This window comes from Aulonocara sp. 'chitande type north' Nkhata Bay, linkage group LG17 (genome assembly GCF_057382095.1).
Source record: "Aulonocara sp. 'chitande type north' Nkhata Bay isolate Kocher_YH1m ecotype deep benthic linkage group LG17, A_spYH_male_GT1.1, whole genome shotgun sequence".
Taxonomy (NCBI): Eukaryota; Metazoa; Chordata; class Actinopteri; order Cichliformes; family Cichlidae; genus Aulonocara; species Aulonocara sp. 'chitande type north' Nkhata Bay.
Window position 1 is genome coordinate 10,090,277 of NC_141360.1, and position 25,527 is coordinate 10,115,803.

A 25,527-nucleotide genomic window follows, 5' to 3' on the forward strand; every position below is an offset into this window, starting at 1 on the left:
GACAATCTGAAGTTTTTCTCATATTTATTATGAACTCAGTAATCACACTGACATATACCTGGAAAACATCCTCCACATCAATCATTTTCCTCCCAGTCTTCCTCTTGCTCAGCACTGTGGCTGTGCAGACTGGCCTCTGGATACCCACTGTCATCCAAATTGTAGTCATCTTCCTTTTCTTCCTGGTCTGAGAATCCCAATGAAGCGTCACAGTCACAAACACAGAAACATTCATGCAACGAACACAAGAACTGCAATGACAAGCTGCATGGTTAGCTGACGATGCATGTGAGCTGTGAAAGGGAAGTGAGCAAAGCACTCTGTGGTCAATGTGGCTAAAATGATTCTTGTGAGCAGTGAATACAAGTTGATGATCTCTGCTGCACAACCTCTTAGTACTGCATTTGTGTGGAAGGCTGCAATACCCTTCCACACAAATACACTTAATACTGTCACTGCTGACACTATTGAAGTTTTAGTCAGTATGAGTTATGCAAAGGGGTGGAGAACAGTTTCTGGCCATCCATAGGATTATTTCATCGAGGCTTGACATGTGTGTTCTGACTTAATCGAGTAAGTGCAAAAGTTTTGAGCCACCCTCCTTTCTCTATATTATGCTAGGAAGATGGGAAATCTGTAGAAACATACATGGAAATACGGTAAATACAGTTTGTGGACTTCTACTGAGCTTTAAAATCAATATTTGGCACCTTTATTCTTCAACTTGTGTTATCTTTGGCATTTTTCATAGATTTAACTACAGAAAATGAGAGGAGGGCATGTTTTTGTGACTGACTGCTAATAATAAAGTGCCTAGAGATACAAATTAATAACAATTTTTGTAATTAAATTTATTAACTTAAGTTTCTTTATCAAGCTGTCTTGTTGTGCCTTTTTATTAGACAACACTGGTTCATCCCTTGAGTTAGGTGCCTTTTTGATGCTTGAATGATTCACAGTTCAGAACTTGAATGAGTGGGGGGGAAAGGAGCCAATGTCCGAAGAATAACTTTGAAAGACCGTCAGAAAGCTTGGAGAACTATTCCTCAAGACCACTTTAAAAATGTAAAAGAAAGTCTGGCTCCTTGGAAGTAAAATATAAAGAAATAAGGTGTGGCTCTGGATTTTCACACAGTACGGTACATAACACGCATTTGCTTGAGACAGCAGATTCATTTACAGAGGGTTGTTTGTCAGCACAAGACCTGAGGCTCTATTTGTGCCACATCAACTTGAGCCTCCATTAGCCTTGCTAATTGTCTGATATGCACCAGTGCATATGAGACAGGTCAATGATGAAAAACATCAGATTTTAATTTTGGACTTAAGCCAGACTCTTTTACATTCATTATTATGCAGCACGAGATGATTAGAGTCAAACTTACATCAACGAATGAAGAAAATATTCATATTCACAGAAAAATTAACACAATCTAAAAACCACTTCAAACGTTTAGTGAAGCACAAAGAAAATGAATCAAACAATACCTTGTTCCCAGTGATTTATTAGCACAGCAGAGCTATCCTGGCTCAGTTTAATGTTCGGCTCATCCATCAGCAGATGTTTGAGATTACCAAGGCTTCCACTTAGCACACTGACTTTAGGACAGCAGGACCACAGCACATCCAGTGGTACAGCCACAATCCTATTAGTACACACAAAAAGGTCAATAAAGAAAAACTCATAAAATAAAACGCTGGGAGATGCTGCCTCTCCTTAATACCACATACTGGCATCCTCCTGAGGAAGCTCACCTGCATGATGTACAGGACCCCTGTTTTTCAGCACTGTCTGATGCACCACTCCATTCCATTAAATCTTTCATCTCCTCTGCACATGCTGTAGGTATACAGTTTGGTGCATTTTAAACAAACGTGTTTAAATAAGATGATAAAACAATGCTTTTCACCCTGTCTGCTTCATCTGACAGGAATTCCTCACCTCCTCCCTCAGTTTGACACAGTGCAACTGCATCACATATCCCGTCGGCCTGTTCCTCCATCCATCTATTCTTTAGTTTTTCTGCCCCGTACAGCACTTCACTCACCAGAACCCTGCGCAAGATGTTGTTGTCGCACAGGCTGGGGTAGTTTACTCTGTAAAGCTGACAGAGCAGAGGAAAAAGCACAGGTCAAAAGTCAAAGGAAGCAGGCAGCATCACAGAAACCTGTATGAAACAGAAACCTGGGGAAGCATATATTCAGGATAAAAGCTCTAATGCTGTTGATTAATACCACAAAGTTATTATTAGAGAGGTATAGAAATGTAATTTTTGCTTAATCACTATTAATCACGCTGGTGTTACATGTATGTCCAGCTGTTTGCAATTTTAAGCAGCCACCAGCAGAGGGCGGTAAATACTGTCATTTCATACCAGTTTAAAAGCAATCTACTGCATCATCAAATATTGCTTTTACCTCTGGTTTGCTAGGTGTATTCAAATCACTGGAATGACTAATTAATAAAAACTGATGAGGAAGTAACTAATGTGCATTCATCAAATATTTTCACATGTACATTTTCATCAAAAATGCAAATAAAAAAAGATCTATGTATCTATCCATCCATCCCTCCCTTCTGGCATGACCCAGAAAACACAGAGGATGTTTCAGTAGACAAATAAGTTAGAGGACAATGGGAGACAAGGCTTAAAAGACTTGACAGGACTGAAGACATGGGTTACAGCTGTTTCCTGTTTACCAGATGGCAGTATGAATCGATGATCACATAAATCAAAAAGACCAGCTGCAGCAGCTAATAATATTAATAGTGCATAATTCCAATAGTAGCAGCTCAGGAAATGCTAGTGAAAACACAAATACCACAGCACTATCACTAATGCTTTTTGTTTGTACTACAGAAATAATTAGCTTTTTCCATTTGTACTAATATTGAAATATACTTACCAATGTATATGGAAACAAATCCTCTGCATCGTTGACGAGCAACGTCTTGCAGCAATCTCTCCCCCCGAGCTGGTAAAACACACCGATCTGGGTACAGAACCCAACTGCCTCCTGTTGGCCCTGTGGGGCTTTTCCAACACCAGTGAACTCCACCTCATAGCCGTAGTCCAAACACACCTTCATAGCCCTGAGAAGGGATGCAGTTTAAATTTGTGTTGTATGCTCAGTAGGGGATAGGTTCCTACAGTGTTTCAGGATGAATTTATTTGCATGACTAAAAAAAAGTTAATGTACCAGGATCTAAACTCTGCTCTGGTCCATTCAAATTTGTGGTCGCTGTGCCTGTAACAGGACACTCCAGGCATGAAGATGTTGAACTCAGAGTTTGGGGTGCTGATGATGACCATCTTTGGGGTCATGTAACCAAATACCACCTCAGAGAAGAGCTCCACATCAGCAGGAGTGAGGTGCTCAATGCTGCACACACAGACAGATAGAAAACACAGTTACAAGAAGCAGCACAGAGTGACGAGCATAAAAGCAAAGAAAGAAAAAACATTTGTAATAATGAACAGAACGCAAAAGAGTGAGGAGAATGCAGCAGCTTACAGCTCTATACTGGTGACCAGATCAAATCCTTTGAAGCGGGCGTCTTTTTGGGTCACTGAGCCCTGGTACAGCTCAACGCACAGCTGATCGTAACTTGGCTCCAGGTAGTCAGTTGATATAGGAGCTAATCCATGCCTAAAGAAACATTCAAGCAGAGCCTGCACATTACTGTGCTGCCTGGTGCTTTCATCTTTATTGAAGACAATAATCAGAGCAAGACTTTAAGATCATTTTAAATTACTAACTTTCAACCAGTTTTTAAAGTTAAACTTAACTGGTCTCCCGTCTCAGAGGCGGGGTTTTTTTGTTGTTTTTTTAATCATTCCAATCTTTATGACCGTCACTTGATTTGTTCTCACTGATGTCACACTGTTTTCCATTTCTGCTTTAATTAGTGTTTTTTAAATGTTCTGAGGTCCCAGAGGACTCAGTCAAAAGGAAGCAGATGGAAGCAGACAATGTCAGCGAATGCTGAATGTTGACTGGGCCAGAATAGAGAAGATTTTCTTATACAGGGAGTGCAGAATTATTAGGCAAATGAGTATTTTGTCCACATCATCCTCTTCATGCATGTTGTCTTACTCCAAGCTGTATAGGCTCGAAAGCCTACTACCAATTAAGCATATTAGGTGATGTGCATCTCTGTAATGAGAAGGGGTGTGGTCTAATGACATCAACACCCTATATCAGGTGTGCATAATTATTAGGCAACGTCCTTTCCTTTGGCAAAATGGGTCAAAAGAAGGACTTGACAGGCTCAGAAAAGTCAAAGATAGTGAGATATCTTGCAGAGGGATGCAGCAGTCTCAAAATTGCAAAGCTTCTGAAGCGTGATCATCGAACAATCAAGCGTTTCATTCAAAATAGTCAACAGGGTCACAAGAAGCGTGTGGAAAAACCAAGGCACAAAATAACTGCCCATGAACTGAGAAAAGTCAAGCGTGCAGCTGCCAAGATGCCACTTGCCACCAGTTTGGCCATATTTCAGAGCTGCAACATCACTGGAGTGCCCAAAAGCACAAGGTGTGCAATACTCAGAGACATGGCCAAGGTAAGAAAGGCTGAAAGACGACCACCACTGAACAAGACACACAAGCTGAAACGTCAAGACTGGGCCAACAAATATCTCAAGACTGATTTTTCTAAGGTTTTATGGACTGATGAAATGAGAGTGAGTCTTGATGGGCCAGATGGATGGGCCCGTGGCTGGATTGGTAAAGGGCAGAGAGCTCCAGTCCGACGCCAGCAAGGTGGAGGTGGAGTACTGGTTTGGGCTGGTATCATCAAAGATGAGCTTGTGGGGCCTTTTCGGGTTGAGGATGGAGTCAAGCTCAACTCCCAGTCCTACTGCCAGTTTCTGGAAGACACCTTCTTCAAGCAGTGGTACAGGAAGAAGTCTGCATCCTTCAAGAAAAACATGATTTTCATGCAGGACAATGCTCCATCACACGCGTCCAAGTACTCCACAGCGTGGCTGGCAAGAAAGGGTATAAAAGAAGTAAAACTAATGACATGGCCTCCTTGTTCACCTGATCTGAACCCCATTGAGAACCTGTGGTCCATCATCAAATGTGAGATTTACAAGGAGGGAAAACAGTACACCTCTCTGAACAGTGTCTGGGAGGCTGTGGTTGCTGCTGCACGCAATGTTGATGGTGAACAGATCAAAACACTGACAGAATCCATGGATGGCAGGCTTTTGAGTGTCCTTGCAAAGAAAGGTGGCTATATTGGTCGCTGATTTGTTTTTGAATGTCAGAAATGTATATTTGTGAATGTGGAGATGTTATATTGGTTTCACTGGTAAAAATAAATAATTGAAATGGGTATATATTTGTTTTTTGTTAAGTTGCCTAATAATTGTGCACAGTAATAGTCACCTGCACACACAGATATCCCCCTAAAATAGCTAAAACTAAAAACTACTTCCAAAAACATTCAGCTTTGATATTAATGAGTTTTTTGGGTTCATTGAGAACATGGTTGTTGTTCAATAATAACATTATTCCTCAAAAATACAACTTGCCTAATAATTCTGCACTCCCTGTACAAGTCGAGTTTTTATCATTTAAAAATGTTTAGCTTTTGTTTGGTTTTTATTAGTTTCAGTGTTAGTTTTACACTACGTACTTATCATTTTATTTAAGACAAATGCAAGAGGTGGGGATTTGTGAAAATCAGCAATGTTACGATATAACCAACAGGACTCTTTGAAAGCAGCTGACTCACAGGCCTGAAGACATCCAAAGCCTCAAAAACGTCGATCAAACCTTCATCTTGTAGTTTGTGATAACAAATTTTACCAAATTAAATACCCACTCTAAGGATATTTACTCTACAGAAATATTTTAGTGATCTCATAAAGTCGTTTCAGTCAATTTTTTTTGCAAAGGTCTAGGCTACGTCCACACGTACCCGGGTATTTTTGAAAACGCAGATTTTTCTATGCGTTTGCACCTTGCGTCCACACGTAAACAGCGTTTTCGGTCACTGAAAATGGAGATTTTTAAAAACTCCGGCCAGGGTGGATATTTTTGAAAACTCCGTTTTTGCATTTATGTGTGGACAAGAAAAACGGAGAAAATGCAGCGTCAAAGATGTGCGCCTTTTTGACGTCACAATGTGCGCCACGTTATTGTTTCGGTGAAATAGTCAAAGGAGCTTGCAAAGAAAAGCGTCTGGACTTCTTTAAGTTGCTTGAAGACGTTTCACCTCTCATCCGAGAAGCTTCTTCAGTTCTAAGGTCAAATGGTGGAGAGTCCCAGATATAACCTAGTGGGAGTAACCCCCCACAGAGGGACAAAAGGACCCCCTGATGATCCTCTAATCGCCTGAGCCAAGGTGTGAAACTGGGTGTGGGTCCCAATCAGCCAGAGTTTCGGGTATGTTCATTGTGAAACCTGGCCCCACCTTATCATGCGAATTCCTGAGGTCAGATGGCCCAGGATGTGAGTGGGCGTTAAGGCGTCTGGGAAGGGATCTCAAAACTGGATTATAGATGGCAGAGAGTTGGTGTCGTAAACCCCCGCCTCTGTTCAAAGATGGTCGCTCACAGTGGACATAGATGGCTTTCACTCCTCTTTCAAACCATCTGTCCTCTCTGTCCAAAATGTGAACATTGGCATCCTCGAAAGAGTGTCCTTTATCCTTAAGATGCAGATGGACTGCTGAGTCTAAGGTGGGGCCAGGTTTCACAATGAACACACCCGAAACTCTGGCTGATTGGGACCCACGCCCAGTTTCACACCTTGGCTCAGGCGATTAGAGGATCATCAGGGGGTCCTTTTGTCCCTCTGTGGGGGGTTACTCCCACTAGGTTTATATCTGGGACTCTCCACCATTTGACCTTAGAACTGAAGAAGCTTCTCGGATGAGAGGTGAAACGTCTTCAAGCAACTTAAAGAAGTCCAGACGCTTTTCTTCGCAAGCTCCTTTGACAACGATGACCTGGATGACTGAGAACCTTCACAGACGTTTCGGTGAAATGAATTTCTATAATACTGTTAATTGTACTCTCTGCAGTGGTTAAATGCTTACATATACACACAGTTACTGTCCCTCCACACATACGACTCGGTTCTGCTTCTATGCCCCATCCTTGTTTACTATTTCCCACCGAGGCTTCTAGACTTCTGATTGGCCAACATTTCTACACTGTTAGGAATATATCGCCACCTGTTGCTTTGGCATGTTCATAGCAGCGTTTTCCTTCATTTTTGAGTTTAAGTGTGGACGGGATTATTTTATAAAACGAAATGAAAAATCTCGACATAGCCTAGACAGACCTGTTGTCTCCGTTAACATGTTAAGAGGAATATATGTTGGTGCACTGATGCACAAGATTCGCCAAAGAATACACTTTAAATTACTTTAACCCCGCAGTCTAATCTTAACTCTCACCATTTGCGTGAACAGACATACATACATACATACATCCTTTTCTTGACTTTGGCACCGTTCACGTCCACTCCAACCAGAAGTTCAATTTCGTGGTGAAACTTGAGCATTTTGAGGAGGGTACACTCACCGCAGCCCAAGTCCACCACCTGGACAAAGGCACAGCGCAGACTCTCGGTTAAAGAAATTTAATAAGAAATTGTAAATACAGTGAACCCAAAGCGTTAAGAAAAGCCAAGGCAACGTAGTTTATTATGCACTATAGTAGCTAACTTAATTGGTTTGGTGAAAATGTTTGCTAACATAATTAGCTTTGGTGTAGTCAAACGTCGCTAAACGAAATTCTTGCTTTTAAGCTAAAGTTTTAAAAAATGTATTTTTCACGAAGACATTAGCGACCTTTTTAGGTTTGTTCCTCTTGACAAAATCGACGACAAATTGATGTCTCTGCTTGTGAAGCGGCGGACTGAACGTCAGATCCATCTTTGTCTCGTCTTAGAGTCCTGTAACCCCGCCCGCCGGCCACCAGAGGGCGCTGTTGTTATCGAGTCTGGAGCGTTTTTGGGGGGAGGGGAGGGTGAGCAAAGATGGTTCTGTTCTTACATTATTTAAAATATATCGGCAACACATGGCTTCAAAAGTGGTAGAGTTGTGGAAGTGCATCCAACTGGTCAAAATTTTTTTTTTTTTATATTAAATTAATAATTGTTGGCTTTGGAAAAATCCCTTAAAGCTTAATCGAGGCTTCAGCAGGCTTGAGCATGTCTTTGAAAGTAAAATATATGACTTATTTTTAAATATTTTTGCTTCTACTCCACATAATATAAGCAAAGCAATTATGTAGTAATACAAATGTCCATTTTCCACCACAAATATATCCCGTATTGTGCAAAAGCCTTGAGCCAACCTGCATTTCTTTACATTTTGCTATGGAAAATAGAAAAAACATACACACATACATGCTAATACAGTCTAAGGCATAAATTGAGTTTGTACAAGTCTAACAAGCCAGAATGTCAATATTTGGATGGATATGACCACTTTTTTTCTGCCTGAACTCTCTTAGGCAGTCTTGTTTTGTGATTTCTATAAGCTGTTGTCATTAACAGTTCTCCAGGCTTCTCAAAGGAAATTCAAAGCTCTTCTTTGGCTGTTGACAACCTTTTGCAAAGCTCCAGTTAAATATATAACGATAAAAGGTTAAAAAGTACTGCAGGGTCGCATTGAGCCATAGCTAAGCAGAGCAGTGTGTGGTGGAACGGGTGGAGAACCAAATGGGTTGCAGAGTGAAGAAGAGTGTGGAGCACCTTATTAATCCGAGCAAATGAATTGCAAATGGGATTCCAACACCAGAAGGGGGCCCCAAAGAGCGCTTGAAATGTCACACAAACCAGTTTGATAAATGTATATTTTGTGTGTGTTAAACATATACCAATATTATAGGGGGGCATGCCAGGCAGAGATAGATGTATTATCAAGAATTTTCAGTATTCAATGTAAAAATAAAAAATAAAAAAAAACTATCAGAGAGGTTAACATTTTATGGAAATATGAAAATAACCATGCTTCCATATGCCCATTAAAAACAAAACGATACTTAAATATCCAGTAAGAGACATACAGCATGTGTATAAAAAATATTTGTGTTATGGTGTATTCCTGTGTGAAAATGGATTGTGCTATGGACAATGGACTGCTGCATGGGCTGTACTGCAGAGGGTGCTTTTCTCTTACTGACTTGAGGTCTTGTGGACTTGCAAAATCCAAACAAGAAGACCATTTTATTTCTATCTCTCTCTTAAAACACTGCTTGCAGCATCACTCACTGCAGCCACGAAAACCCCTAAACACATATAGTGAATGCAACTTTCCCACAGAGACAAGAATTCGTAATACAGTGTTTGAATACTTTCAGGTAACATACTGTTGTTCATATGATAAAACTTGACTGTCCTTAATTATCAGTTAGTTCTGATCCGTCAGGATCACCTCAGACAACTGAGGTGTCACACAGTCCCAGTTTTACACTGAAATAATTTATTTAAACAGAAACTGTTTTATCACAGCATTCAGAACATTTCATTTTGAAAGTTTTGAAACCCAAAAATAGACTTGTGAGGTTTATTATATGCTCATTGTGCTGTGGGGCTTTACATAATACACAGTGGTCTGTCCCTCTAGGCCAGTTTATCCAAATGACCAAAGCTTCATACAGTGGGGCAAAAAAGTATTTAGTCAGCCACCGATTGTGCAAGTTCCCCCACTTAAAATGATGACAGAGGTCAGTAATTTGCACCAGAGGTACACTTCAACTGTGAGAGACAGAATGTGAAAAAAAAATCCATGAATCCACATGGTAGGATTTGTAAAGAATTTATTCGTAAATCAGGGTGGAAAATAAGTATTTGGTCAGCTCAAACAAGGAAAATCTCTGGCTCTCACAGACCTGTAACGTCTTCTGTAAGAAGCTTTTCTGTCCCCCACTCGTTACCTGTATGAATGGCACCTGTTTGAACTCATCATCTGTATAAAAGACACCTGTCCACAGCCTCAAACAGTCAGACTCCAAACTCCGCCATGGCCAAGACCAAAGAGCTTTCGAAGGACACCAGGAAAAGTATTGTAGACCTGCACCAGACTGGGAAGAGTGAATCTACAATAGGCAAGCAGCTTGGTGTGAAAAAATCAACTGTGGGAGCAATCATCAGAAAATGGAAGACATACAAGACCACTGATAATCTCCCTCGATCTGGGGCTCCACGCAAGATCTCATCCCGTGGGGTCAAAATGATCATGAGAACGGTGAGCAAAGATCCCAGAACCACACGGGGGGACCTGGTGAATGACCTGCAGAGAGCTGGGACCAAAGTAACAAAGGTCACCATCAGTAACACACTACAACGGCAGGGAATCAAATCCCGCAGTGCCAGACGTGTTCCGCTGCTGAAGCCAGTGCATGTCCAGGCCCGTCTGAAGTTTGCCAGAGAGCACATGGATGATACAGCAGAGGATTGGGAGAATGTCATGTGGTCAGATGAAACCAAAGTAGAACTTTTTGCTATAAACTCAACTCGTCGTGTTTGGAGGAAGAAGAATACTGAGTTGCATCCCAAGAACACCATACCTACTGTGAAGCATGGGGGTGGAAACATCATGCTATGGGGCTGTTTTTCTGCCAAGGGGACAGGACGACTGATCCGTGTTAAGGACAGAATGAATGGGGCCATGTATCGTGAGATTTTGAGCCAAAACCTCCTTCCATCAGTGAGAACTTTGAAGATGAAACGAGGCTGGGTCTTCCAACATGACAATGATCCAAAACACACCGCCCGGGCAACAAAGGAGTGGCTCCGTAAGAAGCATTTGAAAGTCCTGGAGTGGCCTAGCCAGTCTCCAGACCTCAACCCCATAGAAAATCTGTGGCGGGAGTTGAAAGTCCGTGTTGCTCGGCAACAGCCCCAAAACATCACTGCTCTCGAGAAGATCTGCATGGAGGAATGGGCCAAAATACCAGCTACTGTGTGTGCAAACCTGGTAAAGACCTATAGTAAACGTTTGACCTCTGTTATTGCCAACAAAGGTTATGTTACAAAGTATTGAGTTGTATTTTTGTTATTGACCAAATACTTATTTTCCACCCTGATTTACGAATAAATTCTTTACAAATCCTACCATGTGGATTCATGGATTTTTTTTTTTCACATTCTGTCTCTCACAGTTGAAGTGTACCTCTGGTGCAAATTACTGACCTCTGTCATCATTTTAGGTGGGGGAACTTGCACAATCGGTAGCTGACTAAATACTTTTTTGCCCCACTGTATATACCAGATGCTGCCAGGCTTCAGTTGCATCATTTCCTTTCACAGTATATCACTGCGCTTTACCACATTTGGGAAATACGGAACAGCTGTGAGGCACATGAACAGGAATCATACATTGTCTTGATTTCCTTCCAGCACACTAGTAAGTTATGATAATAGTTGTGTTTGATGTTTAACGCACAAATGATAAAGCATGAACAAACTATAGATAATACTAGTGGTGCTGAGGTGGGCGGGACTGGTGCTGGCGGGGGGCCCAAATCAAATTCTACTTAAGGTCAAAATGACCCTCCTGGTTGTTCTAAGTGTTAAAGCTATCCATGTATCTGCCTGTCAGTGCATAAATCCCAGTGAAGACCTCTGATTTTGAGTATGAGAAAATACAGATTACTTCTGTAATTTGGATTAGCATTTTTTGAATAAATAGTGACATAATGTAATGTCTTCTGTTGTTTATCTGAAGTTGTTCTAAAATAATCTTCAGACTTGCACAGGCCCTGATATGTAAAGCTTCAGAGTTAAAAGATGGTGTGCTTTCCAAGTTGGAAAAAATGAAACTCCAGATTAGATTTGTTTTGTGTGTTTTCAACCTTTTTTTTATTCTTTAATTTCTGGGATTGTTCAAAAGCATCTGTCGGCGTGTTTACAATCTGAGAAGTCACATAGTACATCAAAAAGATCAGATATTGCATGGCTTTACAAATATAGCTTTATAAATTACCATTTTATTTGTTTACACTACATTTTTCATCAATCATGCAGAGAATCGAATAACCTACCCCAAAAATATAAGCATGTTTTTGATAAATACTGTATAATTTCAGCAGAGCTACATTTATGCAAATATACAAACTACTCCCACAGAAAATTCAGAAGCATTTAAATCTATAAGTGGTTGTTAGGTTTGATCAGCATCTCTTTGTGACATTTAAGAAACATAATTTTATCATGACTTTGTATGTGTGATTACTTCCTTTTCACAATTATCTTCCTAAAGTATGTGTACGATCAAACCAGCATGAGTTGTGTTATGGATGCTACAAAGTGGCATATGATAGTATTTCTGTTTATTCCAGTGTCTATTTAAGTGAATTTGTGTGTATGCGTGCATGTGTGTGTGTGTCACTAAGAGCCCACTAGAGCATCAGTGTTTCTGCACTTGGACTGGGAGTAGCTGCTTTGGTTGATGGCATTTTTGGCTGCCACCCTGACGCAGTAGGTGGTCTGGGGTTTGAGATCAGTCTCTGTGTAAGAGTCACCTTCCACTCTTCGAACTCTCGCCGGCTTGCTGGCTTTTCCCTTTATCTGCTCCTCCTCAATCATAAGTGTGTACTCGGTGGCACCCGTCACTGTCGTCCAACTCACATGCAAAGAAACTCCAGTTACTGTTAATGTCAGCACCTCTGGGATTTCAAGATCTAACGGAGACAGAGGGAAGTGAGTGACAGCTGATTGATTACATGAGCAACACTATCTTGATGCTGTTTTACACCAATACAAACAGACTAACCCTCTTCTAAACTGGCATAGAACTGAACAAATTCCAGGTCTCTTCTTCTGCGAGTTGTCACTGGACCTGAGGAAGATGCGGAAAGCACTCGTAAGAAAATGTCTCAAAGAGGGTTGTGTTAAATAGCAATATATAGAAAAAGAACCAACCACATTTAATTTTTAGTGGCATTATACAAAGTTATAAAGAATTACATAAAACACAAAGGAGTGTAGAAACATTTAAATCTGTTTTCCTAAGTTGCGTGCAGGCTGCAGACCACTGCTGTCTGTCTGACCTGTAATGTTTTGGCTGGGATTGCTCTCCCCTACAGCATTGCTAGCTGTCACTATAGTTGCATTAGGATCGAAGTCGGTTAGCTGGCAGGAAAGTTCGGTGGTGTTGCATAGTTTTACACGGGTTCCTCTCGATACGTTGTAGACCGTGTAACTGGTAGCAAACACTGAAGCATTCCAGAATAGGACAGCAGACTGCCTGTTGCCAGTGTACATCACACTCTGTGGAGCACACGGGGCTGGGAAGGAAACAGTGAAAATGCTGTTAACCGAAGGAAAGGGTAATGCTACAGTTAAAATTTTATCTATACTGTAATGTCAGGCTTTTGTTATTATTGCATTTGATGTATAAATCGCTATAACTTGAGGCTGACATTATGGTATAAGTTTAGTTTAATTCAAAATAAATCAGTTTAATTTAATTTATATAGCGCCAAGTCACAAATAATTGCCTCAAAGTGCATTATATTGTAAAGACCTTACAATAACACAGAAAACCCCCAACAATCAAACAATCCCCCTATGAACATGCACTTTGGCAACAGTGGGAAGGAAAAACTCCCTTTTAATAGGAAGAGACCTCCAGCAGAACCAGGGAACTGCAGCCATCTGCATTTGCATAAACATCCATGCAAAAACACATCCTGTTCCATTTAAAGTCTACAAATGAGAACAGAAAGTTACCTGTTAGTGCAGTAATGGGACTCGATGGCTTGCCGATACCAGCTGAGTTCTTGGCACGCACTGTGATGTTAAAAGCAGTGCTACAAGGCACTGGAAATTCAAAGTATGGCCTGGGTAGCCAATAAGAAGAGACAGTCATCAAGGCTTGTGGGTTGTTTTCAATCTGACCGCTGATTTCCGCCAAATAATCAACATCAGGACATGTAACTTTGCTCCATGATATCATGGCCCAGTATAACCTGTCTATCCTCTGCATACGGACATTCACACGAGAAGGAGGGCACGGGACTGAAGAAGAAGGAAGAAGCATTTTATCAATAACACTGCAAATTGACCATAAATGTAGGAGTAGAAACACATTAAACACTTTTTTCCCCCAAACTTGTGGTTAAATATAAATGTTTGACTTACCTGCTCCGGCCTGCAGAGGTGAGCTGAATGAGCTGTTGCAGATGCTGTTAGAGGCTGTCACAGAGAAATTGTAAACGCCACCGCACTCCAGCCCTTTGAAGGTGCAGGAGGGATTGCTGCTGTTACAGAACAGGGCGACTCCATTCGTGGATTGTGCAAAGCTAAAATACTCCACAGCACCCGTGCTTTTGTTCCACGACATGGCAGCCGAGTTGGTCTGACAGTCAATATCCACCGCGATATCAGAGGGCGCACAGGGCACTGATAGGAAGGAGAGAGAGGATTCCTGTTAGGGGAACGTAGCATGCAGCCCAATTTCTAAACGCAGTTTTTTAGAAATGTTGAATCTAAAAAACAGGATACCCTTTTCAGTAACACAAACTAATCAAAAGACTTGAAGAAGTAAAGCTCAATAAGATGACAGAAAATAACTGATCAGTTATTTGTACCTGTTTTAAAGGATGAACTGCTGGGATAGCTGGTACAGTTCTCCCCTCTGGCAGTGATGCTTAAATTGTACAGCTGACCACAGTGAAGATCAACCAAAGAGCAGTTGTTCACTGAGGTGTTGCAGGTTGCCACGTGTCCATCTCGAGTTGTGGCTATCAGCTGGTATGATGTGGGCACCAGAGAGTCCGCCCATCTCACTTTGGCCCCAGCGTCCTTGCACGATGGCACCACTGTTACATTGGCTGGGACGCAAGGTGCTAAAGAAGACAGAGTTATCTGATTCAAATCTCTGTGGGTGTTTGTACTGAAACTCTACTGTAGTTTAGCAGACAAATCTGGGAAGCTGAAGAATACCTGTTTGGATCTTCTTTGGAGGGCTTCTGAGGCTGCTGCACTTATCAGAGGAAGTTGCTACTATGACGCTGTAGTGCATGCCGCAGTGAACATTCTGGAGTACACATGAAGTGGAGGTACTGTTACAGGTAACAACAGAGTTGTCATCACCTTCAGCTGTGACCACATAGACTGGTGTCCCTGCAGTCACCTTCCATTCAACTAGGATGGTGTCACTGTTGCATTGGCTCATTGCACTGATGGATGTTAGAGTGCAAGGACCTACAGAAAAGAATTCAAACCAATAATTAGAAAAAGGAAAAATCCTTTCCAATGTCTAATCTGTCACAAATGATAAAACAGCTGAAAACAAGCTGAAAAGATATAGATAGCAGGCCTCACCCAGAGATGTCAGTGGTCAAAATACTTTGCAGAAACCTCACAAAAACACACAAAACACCACACACTTAACAGAGAGGGATCCAGAGTGCAGAGATTCCTGCTAAATACCTGTCTCAAGCTCAAAGGTGGCATTGTCAATACTGCTGCAGTGCTTGTTGATAGCCTTGAGCTTAAAGGTGTAAAGTGTCCCACAGTTCAAATCCTGGACTTTACAGGGAGATGAGGTGGTAGTGCAGCTGGAGTTGTAACCATTGGCTGCTCGGGCCAGCACAAAGTAACTGGTTGCTCCCATCGAGTCGTCCCACGTCACCCAGGCACTGTTTGATATGCAGTCCAGACTACCCTTAATGTTCCTGGGTATGCATGGAGCTATTAAAGGTGAAAGGCAAAATAATGAGCAAGTTGCTCCAGAGGAGATCCACATTTAATTCAACATAAAAGAAAAAATGATGGAAAGCATATCTATTTCTAAACTTCCAGTAGCACCCACCGGTTAACATCCTGTGAAAAATCTGTGGCTTAAGCCGAAGATCAGGCAAAACATTAATGCGCATGGTAAATGTAATATATATATATTTAATCATCTACAGATGTTCACTGGCACCATAAGCTCAGCTTCTTATTTCAACATGTTGAACTGCAGTTATGCGCCGGGACTCCTCCCACTTCCCACATCTGGAAACTCTCTATAACACCATCTCTAAAGAAATGTTACATACATGGTTTGCTGGCTTTTGCACCTGATGGTCCAGCTGTTGTCATAATTCAGATCTTAAGCCTTGATTTTAAAGATGAAATAAACTAACAAATATTTATTATCAGATTGATATTTGCAGCTGTTTTGCTTTCCAGATTAATACACCGTCTCATATTTGGGGTCTTATTTATGGAACAAAGACATGAAGAAAGTGTATCACGTCTCCAGCACATCAGTACATTTTGTATTTATAAGAAAAGTTTACCTGAAGAAGACTCCACCACAGCGCTCGGTTTGCTCTGGCAACCATCTCTTATAGACAGCACAGTGATGTTGTAGCTCTGTCCACAGGGTAGATTATTTAGAGTGCAGCTATTTCCAGTAGAGTTACAGTAGAGTCTCGCCCCAGTGTTGCTCACTGCAGCCACGTGGAAGTACTGGGCATCAGGGTTGGGGGACCAGGACACAACCATGGAACCTGCTCCGCATTGTGCACCAACAACCACATTCTGTGGTGGACAAGGCGCTGAGGGTGGCAGAGACACAAGTTGTTTGAGTATTTTTAAACTACTCAGATAAATTATTAAGCCTGCCATCTGTATGTAGATTGTATAAAGTCACAAGCTGTTACACTGAGTTCATGTCTGAGCCTCCGCTGCTTTTGATACCTGTTCGTACGTAAGCTTTGTTGCCCTCCAAACTGGAACAGGACTCATCCTGGCTGAACATGCTAACATTGTAGGTCTGCCCACACTGCAGCTCACTCAGATCACAGAAGGTCATAGTGTTGTTACACTCAGCCCTGTAACGGCCATCTGCTGTAACACCCACTGCAGTATATAGGAGAGCTCCGCTGGCCCCCTCCCATGTCACTGCAGCAGAGTTTGAGTGGCATCGTAAAGAAGCTTTCACGCTGGTTGGCTTACATGGCACTGTGAAAGAAAAAGATGAATTAAGCATTGCTGAGGTATGAGGTATGATATGAGCAGTAAGACAACTGACATGTCAACAACATACAATCATTTTTTTCATCATTACTATCATTGGCTAAGCTTTAAAGACATCTTAAAACACAGATCACACACACACACAGTAGTTCCCACCTACCTGACTGCAGGCTGAGGTGGGCTCGGCTGTTATCACAGCGTCCATCCTGAGCTGTAACTGTCAGGTTGTAGAGCTGGCCACAGTGCATGCTGGGTAGCTTGCAACTGCTTTCAGTTGTGTCGCACTCTGACTTGTGACCATCAGGTCCAAAAGCCTGGACCTTGTAGATGGACACACCCTCCCCTTCTTCCCATGATACCACTCCTGTGTCATTCCTGCACACCATCTCAGCTCTTACTTTCTGAGGCACACATGGCACTAAAGACAAATGTGAATACAGAAGAATATTAATTGCACTCTAATATACTATATATTCATGATTTCTTTTTAAAAAATCCATCATATTTTGATAAATGAAATCTTCTAACCTGTGTTGATCTCCACAGCAGAGCTTTCAGTGCTGTTACATGTGTCATCTGAAGCAGTAACAGTGATCGAGTAGTTGAGGCCGCACAGCACGTCACCGAGCAGGCAGGTTGAGTCGTTGCTGTTGCAAACTGAAGCGTAGCCACCGCAGCCCTGGGCAACTACCGTGTAGGATAATGCTCCTTTACTTGGCTCCCAAGACACTGCCACAGCACCAGACTCACAAACAACCCCGGCCTCCACTAGGTGTGGTATGCAGGGCACTGCAAAAACACAGGGAAAGAACGATTAGTACAGATGCAATGATCACATACAGACCTTTTCAATGATAATAACTAGTAGTAACAACATCTGTGTGTAAATATTAGATTGTTCAGTAGTATATTTAAACAATCACAAAAACATTATGTATTTTTATTTTCCTATTTAAGAAAATTATGGACTTAGCATGTCGTAACTGGCTGTCAGACATGAACATTCCCTATTGTACCTGCTTGCATCTGCTGTGTGTCACTCTTTGACACATTGCACACATCATTAACAGCAATCACGCTGATGTTGTAGGTGAAGCCACATAAGAGGTCTGCGAGGATGCAGGACTGTGACATTGTCTCGCAACTCGTTTCATCTTCTTCCACGCCGGCGGCTTGGACAATGTAGTAGTCCGCCCCTCTGCTGGCCTGCCATTCCACCACAGCTGTGTTAGTAGAGCAATCCAGTACATGCACAACATCCTCGGGAGGACAAGGCACTGGTGGTTGAAGGACAAAGTGAAATAGCTCAATGAGGAGGTAGTAAGTGTAATGATAGTGGCTAGCTGCAACCCTAGCTCCATTTCTAGGTGCTTACACTTCTGACTCAGATAACATAACAGCTCCTTAAGCTTCATCAAGGCTTTTATACCTAAAAACCTAATAATTTTATAATGGAAAACTTAATAACATCTTCAGGTCCCTAAAAAATGACATGTAGTTTGCACTAGTAAGCGACCCAACTAAACTCCCGCAATACTGAGTTTTGCATTTGTTTATGCCCCCCTAGAAGTTGAAATATGCCAAAAAAATATGTTTTCCGCCAGTTTGAAATTACTGTGAAACTACCAAATAAGTGGTACACTACAGCAAATCATTGCCTCACAATTTTAACTTATTTTTATTGCATTTTTACCTGATTCCACCTGGAGTGTGGAGCTGGGAGGGCTGCTGCACTCATAATTTGAGGCCACAGTGATCACGTCATAGATCTGACCACACTGTAAGCCTGGCAGCTCACAGTTGGTGATGTTGGAGCTGCAGGTGGAAACATGGCCACTGGATGAGTGTGCTGTTGCATTGTAATACAAGGCACCCTCAGCGTAGGCCCAGTCCAAGAGGGCTGAGTTGGTGAAGCAGTCCAGAATCACTGTGCCAATGTTGGGTGTGCAGGGAACTGACAAAAGAAGGGAGTAACACTTTGAGTACTTGCACATGCTAAGAGCAATAAATCTATGACACACTGACATCATGAACATCACACAGTCCAAAGGAGATTCATTTAAAATCTCACTGTTTTACCTGAATGGAAAGTTATAGCTGGGCTGGGCAGACTTGAGCAGGTTTCATCCTCTGCCACCACCTGGACAGAATAGTCATGTCCGCACATCAGATTGGTCAAAGTGCACCTTGGGCCTGCAGTCTGGCAGATGGACATGGACCCCACTGTGCTCTTTGCTGTCACTTTGTAAGAAAGAGCCCCATTGCTAGCACTCCAGGACACAACAGCCTGATTTTTGGAGCAAACCATCTTCACTTCCACATTAGTCGGAACACAAGGAACTAGATAAAAGTGTGAAGAATAGGAAATTGAAACTCATTTAAGTATACATTTTAAATGAACACAGAACTACATTTAAAAAAGACTTAAATTAGATCTGTCTTTGAATTATTTACACACTTTCTATTTTCAGAGTAAAAATAACAGCGTAGCAAAAATACTGATTTGTCCTCACCTGATCGCAGTGGGTCACCTTTACTGGGATCAGAGCTACACTTCCTGTTTGAGGCCACCACAGTCACTGTGTATTTCTGTCCACAGAGGACATTGGGCATGGCACATTGGTCGCTGTCAGACCAGCAGCTCGAAGACTGTCCATCTTCCGTCCTAACTTTGGCAATGTAGTACTCTGCACCAGCCGAGCCAGTCCACGACACCACAGCAATGTTGGAGATGCAGTTCATGAAGCTGGAGATACCGGTGGGTGAACAGGGCTCTTTGGGACGAAAGGAGAAAAGACTGGATTAGAAAAAAAGGGTCTCATTTCCATTTTAACAGCACATATTTCAATGACTCCAGGTCTGCCTGTAAAAATCACGTTTAACTGACCGGCAATAAAAATTGTTTTACCACTCGTTGTCAATTACAGTTCCTTAGTATATGTAAGAAATGATGCATTTTACAACATAAAATCCTTTATGTACAATTGTTTTTACGGTTATCGTGCATTTTTGCAAAGAAATATAATATATGCATTGCCCTTTTACTTACTGGCTTGAAGACAAATTTTTCCAAGTATAAACCGGATTTTACCTGATGTAAGACTTAAAGGTGGGCTGGGGCGGCTTGTGCACACTGAATCTGCCGCCTGAACAGACAGGAAGTATTCCTGACCACAGTGGAACTCAGAAATGTAAGTCCAGGTATCATTGGTACTGAGCTGCACTTTGTGGCCAATGTTGTTCTCTGCAGTCACGATGTAAAACTCTGCAGTTTCACTGGCATTCCAGGCCAGTGATCCCACCTTAGAAAATATTACAGTACAATTCAATCATACAATTCAATCCTCATCAGAAATCAAGATAGCATTCTTACTTTGAATGTCCTTCAAGAAGGTTTGACACTTTTCCTGAAGATTACTCAATAAAATCACACGAAGGTTTGCTTAAGAGAGTTCAAGCTATATAAGCAATGAACCAGGGAGTAAGATCTATGAGTTTATCTTTACCCAGGTGAACTGGGTATGTCTTTAATTTACTGAGCCGAAACCTTTTTAAAGAGTTAAAAGAAAATCCAGATAAATAATATTCACCTTTGTAGTGCAATTAAGAGATGATGTCAGATTCTGAGGTATGCATGGTGCTAAAAAGAGAAGACATAAGTTTAGACATTTATTAGTGTTGATTAATTTGATTATTATTTCTTTATTTAATTGTATTGATTTGTCTAGAGCGACAAAATGAAAGTGCTAGGAAATGGTATAAAATGTCAGCAATTTAAAACTAAGATATTCAGCTCTGTACTGCTACTGTTCTGCATGCAGTGCGTTCATTTTCATGTGCTCTAAAAAAAACCCCATTAAAACAATTCCAGAAATATTACTGCTGTTTAAAAGATTGTTTACCCATCCGAATTGAAGTGCTGTTGCTCGGCATGCTGGTGCATACGTAGTTCATGGCAACGACATAAACTGTGTACGTTTCACCACAGTGTAGATCATTCCAGGTGCAGATGGTGGTGTTTGTGGTGCACGTGTGGATGTGGCGATCCTGTCCTGTTGCAATGGCCATGTAGGACTCTGCGCCATCGCTCGCGGCCCAGCTGACTGAGCCCAGGCTCTGCTCACAGCGTGTAAAGCTCTGTACATGTGCTGGGACGCAGGGGGCTGACGAGAAGGTTAACAGTTTAATCATCACACATTATGCATGTTATGTGTGAAAAAAATCTAAATGAGACACATACTTGTCATGTATTTTTCAGGCCGGCTTGTAGGACTGTCACACCAGTCATCTTGAGCTTTTACAGTGAATGTGAACAGCTGTCCACAGGGCAGGTTGGTCTCTATCATTGTGTTATTCGTTTTTAAAGACGTGCTGTATCCCAGGTTTCCGTCTGCTTTCACAATATATGCCGATGCTCCTTTAGCCTTAAACCAGTACAGCAGCACCGTCTCATTGTTACATGACCCATGGACCCTCAAACCATCTGGCTTACAGGGTTCTGACAAAAGAAGAGTCACATTGGTATTCTGAGGGATGTTGCTGTCAGTCTAGCAACTGTTAAATTTAGGGAAATTAATAGTAATTAATTGATTAATAGAGTAAATCTAAACAGTCTTTGTGGATGAAAATTCCCAACCTATCTTTATGTACAGAATAATTAATAATTAAGGTTAGGCCACTTAATAGGAAATAAAGCATGTTATTAATTCAATCAGGCAGTAATTAAAGTACAAATCACTCATTCAGTCAATCAGTACTAACGAGTTACTGTACCTGTCTGAATCTCCACAGTGCTACTGATTTCACTGTAGCACCTGTTGCTGTATGCAATGACAGAGAGTTTATAGGTGTCCCCACAGGTCAAGTTAGAGAACTGACAGGTGGAATTGGTGGAGTTGCACTTCAGTGTTGTTCCCATGTTGGTGGCAGTAGCCATGTAGAGCTCCACTCCCGCGCTTTCCTCCCAATACATGTTGGCTGTACTTGTCCCACACTGTAGATCCACTCCCACACGTGACGGCTTACAGGGGCCTAGGCCGTAATTCAAAGAGTGAAAATAGTTTTAATGATTTTATTTTAGACTGTAGAATAAATTTAAGATCGTGATTGAGACGCGGCTCAACTCACGTGTGCTAAAGGAGATATTAGTGCTTTTCTCAGTCCGGCAGTGGTCGCTGATGGTTACGAGAGTGACGTTGTACACCTGTCCACACTCCAGCTCTGTCAGATTACACTGATGTTCAGTACTCTCACAGGAAACGCGGGAACCATCTGCTGAAACAGCAGTCACCATGTAGGAGTTTGCTCCACTGACTGGACTCCAGGAGACTGTGGCTGTGTCATTGTAGCAGTCCAGGTTAGCTGTGCACTTTCCAACTGCGCAGGGAGCTATTGGCAAAAAAACAACAACATCAGTACTGCCATGCAGGACATCGACTTTAAAGCTGCAATGATCTCCATGAATGCACGGCTCCAAATCATATTTATTATTCAAGTTTCCACTTCAGAAAATAGATGTTATACAATTCGGCAGACGAGTACACATTCACTGAGAAGCACAGGTTCTCTGCATGGGCATGTAGTTGATGTAGCTCAAAATACCCGATTTTTATGCCCTTTTTAAAAAAAAAAAAAGTCCCTGATTTTTTAAAACAGCAAGCAAGACGCTGTTTGTTGCCTAGGCTGCCTGCTATGATGCTGTTATAAAAGTAAACACTTAAATGAGGTTCAAAGAAGCAAAAGAAAACTTTTTAAGGGGGTTGGCTGTCTTCAGACCAAGAGATGGCACGTGATATTTTCTGTTTATTACGTGTGTCTTACTTTTAGTTCATTTCTTCTATCATTTTAGCTTTTTTTCAATCAAGTTCTCGCAGTTTACATTATTTTCATTAAAACACATCTTAAAACCGTTCAGCTATAAGTGAAAACTGCAGTTATAAAGTTTGGGAAAGAGAGAAGGGGGTCTCAGCATACAATGTCAATAAAATTAGGCTGGTAGGGTACCTGAATACAGCAGGACAGTGTTGGACCTGCTGCTATTGACTTTCTCCCCAATAGCAATGACATTAGTGTGGTAGATGACTCCGCAGTGAAGTCCTTCCACGCTGCAGGAAGTGGCATTAGTATGACAGGACAGCGAGTGTCCGTCACGGCCAGCGAAGCGAGCCTCGTAACCCACTGCACCAAAACTTGTCTCCCAGGAGACCATCCCCTGGTTATTCTGACAGTTAACGTTTGTCTGCACGTTATTGGGCGGGCACGGCTCTGAGTGCGGAAAGAGAGACACAACAGAATGATTTAGTGTGGATGTTGATATATATTCTGTCCAATTGTTGAAGCTAAAGGCTGCCCAAAGTGACTTAATAAACTATCAGCGGGGATCTGCAAATTTAAAGAGCCCATCAGTAGTCATGGAGGAAAACATGAAGATATTTTGATACCAAAATAAATCAGGGAACAAAAAATTGTTTAGCACGTGTTCTCACCTGTCACAATTAAAACTTGTTCAGTAGAGGTAGACACATTTTGGCACACAAAGTTGTTTGCTGTGACAACGATGCTGTACATTTGGCCACAGTTCATGTTGTACAATGCACAGTAAGTGTCATTGGTAACACAGGAGGTGGTGAGTCCCTGGTCTGTTTGCCCCGTGACTGTGTAGTAATTAGCACCCTTGGTTATGTCCCACTGCACCTGGCCGATTGTCACGCTGTACTGGGTGGTGATTTGGATTGGGATGCAAGGCTCTAAAAGAGAGGATGGAGGAAAACTGAGACAAAAATGTAGCTTTGTGTGTTCGAACTGCAGCTTCAAATTAAATGCAAGAAGGTAGCGTAGATATGGTCCACTGTAGTAAAGTTATGTAATGTAAGTAATGTTAGAAAAAAGCAGAAACTTTATTGTTTCAAGAATTTTAGTGCATTTAAGGTCATTTTGGTTAATTGTGTTTTATCACTTTTACTGATACTTTGGTTGGTTTTAAGTGGGAAAGGTCAACATAATTATACAATTTCAATAAATTAGCAGTTTGTTTCACTTTTTTTAAAGGTGGAAAAACTCGGCAAGACGAAAGATGTGCTATATAGGTTCGTGAAGCCTCTGTGGTGCTGCTCACCAGTGACCAGCTGTCCTGTCATTTTAGCGATGCTGCTGCAGGTCTTTCCTATAGCTTTGACAAACACAGAGTAGCTCTGTCCACAGAGCAGCTCTGTCAGGTCACAGGAGGTCCTGTTGGTCTCACAGGTGACGTTGTGACCTGACTTTGTAGTGGCCATCGCGATGTATGACAAGGCTCCATCACTCGGCCACCATGAAACCACAGCTGCCTTAATCGCACAGTCCATATATGCCCTGATATTTATTGCATTACAGGGCACTGAGGGAAAGACAGATAAGACAGGAAACTTTATATGAATAGTAAAAATGTAGAAGCCAGGGACAGAGCATTTTACTAAAATGTAAAATTGAACATCATCCATCACTGTATCGCAACTGACAAATATGAAAAAGAAAAGCAGATTTTAACTACACAAAACTACAAGTCAGTTTTCTAAAGTAGTTTTATGCTGGGTAAAATCATTTGCAGACCTCACAAACTCATATTTTATTCACAATAGAACACAGAAAGACAGAATATAAAATGTTTGAAATGAGAAAATGTTAATTTTTAAGAAAAATATGAGCTCATTTTGAATTTTATGGCAGCAATACTTCTCAAATAAGTTAAGTAGCGGGAACAAAAGGGTGAAAATGTTTCCAGGAATAATGAGGAACATTTTCCAACTAATTGGGTTAAATGGCAGTCAGTAAACAACTGACTGGGTATACAAAGATAATAAATCAGGCCTAAAATGCACTTTGCATAAAAGAAGAAACAGGACTGTTGAGCAGCAAGAATCCTGTATCAGACAAGGACGGCAATGTTTTTATTAAAATGGTACATTTTCTCAGTTTACACATGTGACGCGTTTTTCATGTTGTACCACAGATAATTCTCTATAATTAAAATGCATTGAATTCTCTCTCTGTCCTACCTGACGGTGTGTCAACAACAGGAGTGGGCGGGCTGTTGCAGTACCCATCAGAAGACACTACGGAAACATGGTAGATCTGTCCACAGCCGAGTCCTGTCACATTGCAGGAGCCCTCTGTTGTGGCCTGGCATGTTGTGCCCTGATTGGTGCTGTCGTGCAGTGTGGCGATGTAGGAATCAGCTCCTGAGCTTTTCGACCAGGAAACGATGAGAGAATTGGCCTGACAGTCGACCACGGAGGAGACGTTTGCTGGAGTGCACGGCACTGATGAGAAGAGACAATTGTCAATGTTTAGAGCAGAGCTGTAATTCCTGAAAGTTCGTGATTAATATCACAGAAAGATTTGAAAAAATGTTGCCTGGTGTGATGAGTCTGAATTTCTCCAGCAATAATCAGAAGGTAGTATCGGGATTTGGCAGAAACAACATGAAAGCATGGATCCATCCTGTTTTGTTTCAACTGTTCAGGCTGATGGTGACGTAATGGTGTGTTCGATATTTTCGTGGCACGCTTTGGGCCTCATAGTACCAACTAAGCACACTTACACACTA

The 25,527-nt window shown here is 41.7% G+C and overlaps 2 protein-coding genes across 3 annotated transcripts in view; both read right to left on the reverse strand.

The window, feature by feature from the left end:
- Positions 1-26: 26 nt before the first annotated feature.
- On the reverse strand, positions 27-7,970 carry henmt1 (HEN methyltransferase 1). 2 transcript variants are annotated; one of them, XM_086269087.1, is made up of 9 exons: positions 7,813-7,970; positions 7,450-7,562; positions 3,517-3,651; positions 3,202-3,384; positions 2,908-3,094; positions 1,943-2,105; positions 1,756-1,840; positions 1,489-1,646; positions 27-187 (listed from the first exon to the last, which is right to left on the reverse strand). In XM_086269087.1, the coding sequence occupies exons 1-9, from the start codon at positions 7,894-7,896 to the stop codon at positions 78-80; spliced, it is 1,218 nt and encodes a 405-aa protein (XP_086125213.1). In that variant the 5' UTR covers positions 7,897-7,970; the 3' UTR covers positions 27-77. The 2 variants fall into 2 exon arrangements, with proteins under 2 accessions (XP_086125213.1, XP_086125215.1); XM_086269089.1 differs by lacking the exon at positions 7,813-7,970 and having other exon boundaries at positions 7,446-7,562.
- A 3,847-nt stretch (positions 7,971-11,817) lies between these two features.
- Positions 11,818-25,527, reverse strand: part of fndc7b (fibronectin type III domain containing 7b) — a 35,108-nt gene continuing 21,398 nt past the window's right edge. The window contains exons 34-59 of the mRNA XM_086269903.1: positions 24,977-25,240; positions 24,058-24,318; positions 23,429-23,689; positions 22,947-23,207; positions 22,071-22,331; positions 21,717-21,974; positions 21,184-21,441; positions 20,846-21,106; positions 20,534-20,583; positions 20,035-20,245; positions 19,457-19,717; positions 19,023-19,283; positions 18,637-18,897; positions 17,960-18,220; positions 17,472-17,732; positions 17,104-17,361; positions 16,665-16,928; positions 16,262-16,522; positions 15,408-15,668; positions 14,919-15,179; positions 14,564-14,821; positions 14,115-14,375; positions 13,704-13,991; positions 13,022-13,258; positions 12,745-12,810; positions 11,818-12,652 (exon numbers count right to left, since the gene is read on the reverse strand). Of these exons, the coding sequence (XP_086126029.1) occupies positions 12,360-12,652; positions 12,745-12,810; positions 13,022-13,258; positions 13,704-13,991; positions 14,115-14,375; positions 14,564-14,821; positions 14,919-15,179; positions 15,408-15,668; positions 16,262-16,522; positions 16,665-16,928; positions 17,104-17,361; positions 17,472-17,732; positions 17,960-18,220; positions 18,637-18,897; positions 19,023-19,283; positions 19,457-19,717; positions 20,035-20,245; positions 20,534-20,583; positions 20,846-21,106; positions 21,184-21,441; positions 21,717-21,974; positions 22,071-22,331; positions 22,947-23,207; positions 23,429-23,689; positions 24,058-24,318; positions 24,977-25,240 (6,359 nt within the window). The 3' untranslated portion in view covers positions 11,818-12,359. The remainder of the gene's footprint in view (positions 12,653-12,744; positions 12,811-13,021; positions 13,259-13,703; positions 13,992-14,114; positions 14,376-14,563; positions 14,822-14,918; positions 15,180-15,407; positions 15,669-16,261; positions 16,523-16,664; positions 16,929-17,103; positions 17,362-17,471; positions 17,733-17,959; positions 18,221-18,636; positions 18,898-19,022; positions 19,284-19,456; positions 19,718-20,034; positions 20,246-20,533; positions 20,584-20,845; positions 21,107-21,183; positions 21,442-21,716; positions 21,975-22,070; positions 22,332-22,946; positions 23,208-23,428; positions 23,690-24,057; positions 24,319-24,976; positions 25,241-25,527) is intronic.

What these genes read in the sequence shown, in the direction of transcription:
- henmt1 (XM_086269087.1), bottom strand. Translation starts at nt 7,896, where the DNA reads ATGGATCTGACGTTCAGTCCGCCGCTTCACAAGCAGAGACATCAATTT. An exon ending in GCCAAAGTCAAGAAAAGGAT is followed by an intron (nt 3,652 to 7,449) that starts GTATGTATGTAT and finishes ATGTTTCTTTAG; the next exon opens with GCATGGATTAGCTCCTATAT. An exon ending in GTGTCAAACTGAGGGAGGAG is followed by an intron (nt 1,841 to 1,942) that starts GTGAGGAATTCC and finishes GTATACCTACAG; the next exon opens with CATGTGCAGAGGAGATGAAA.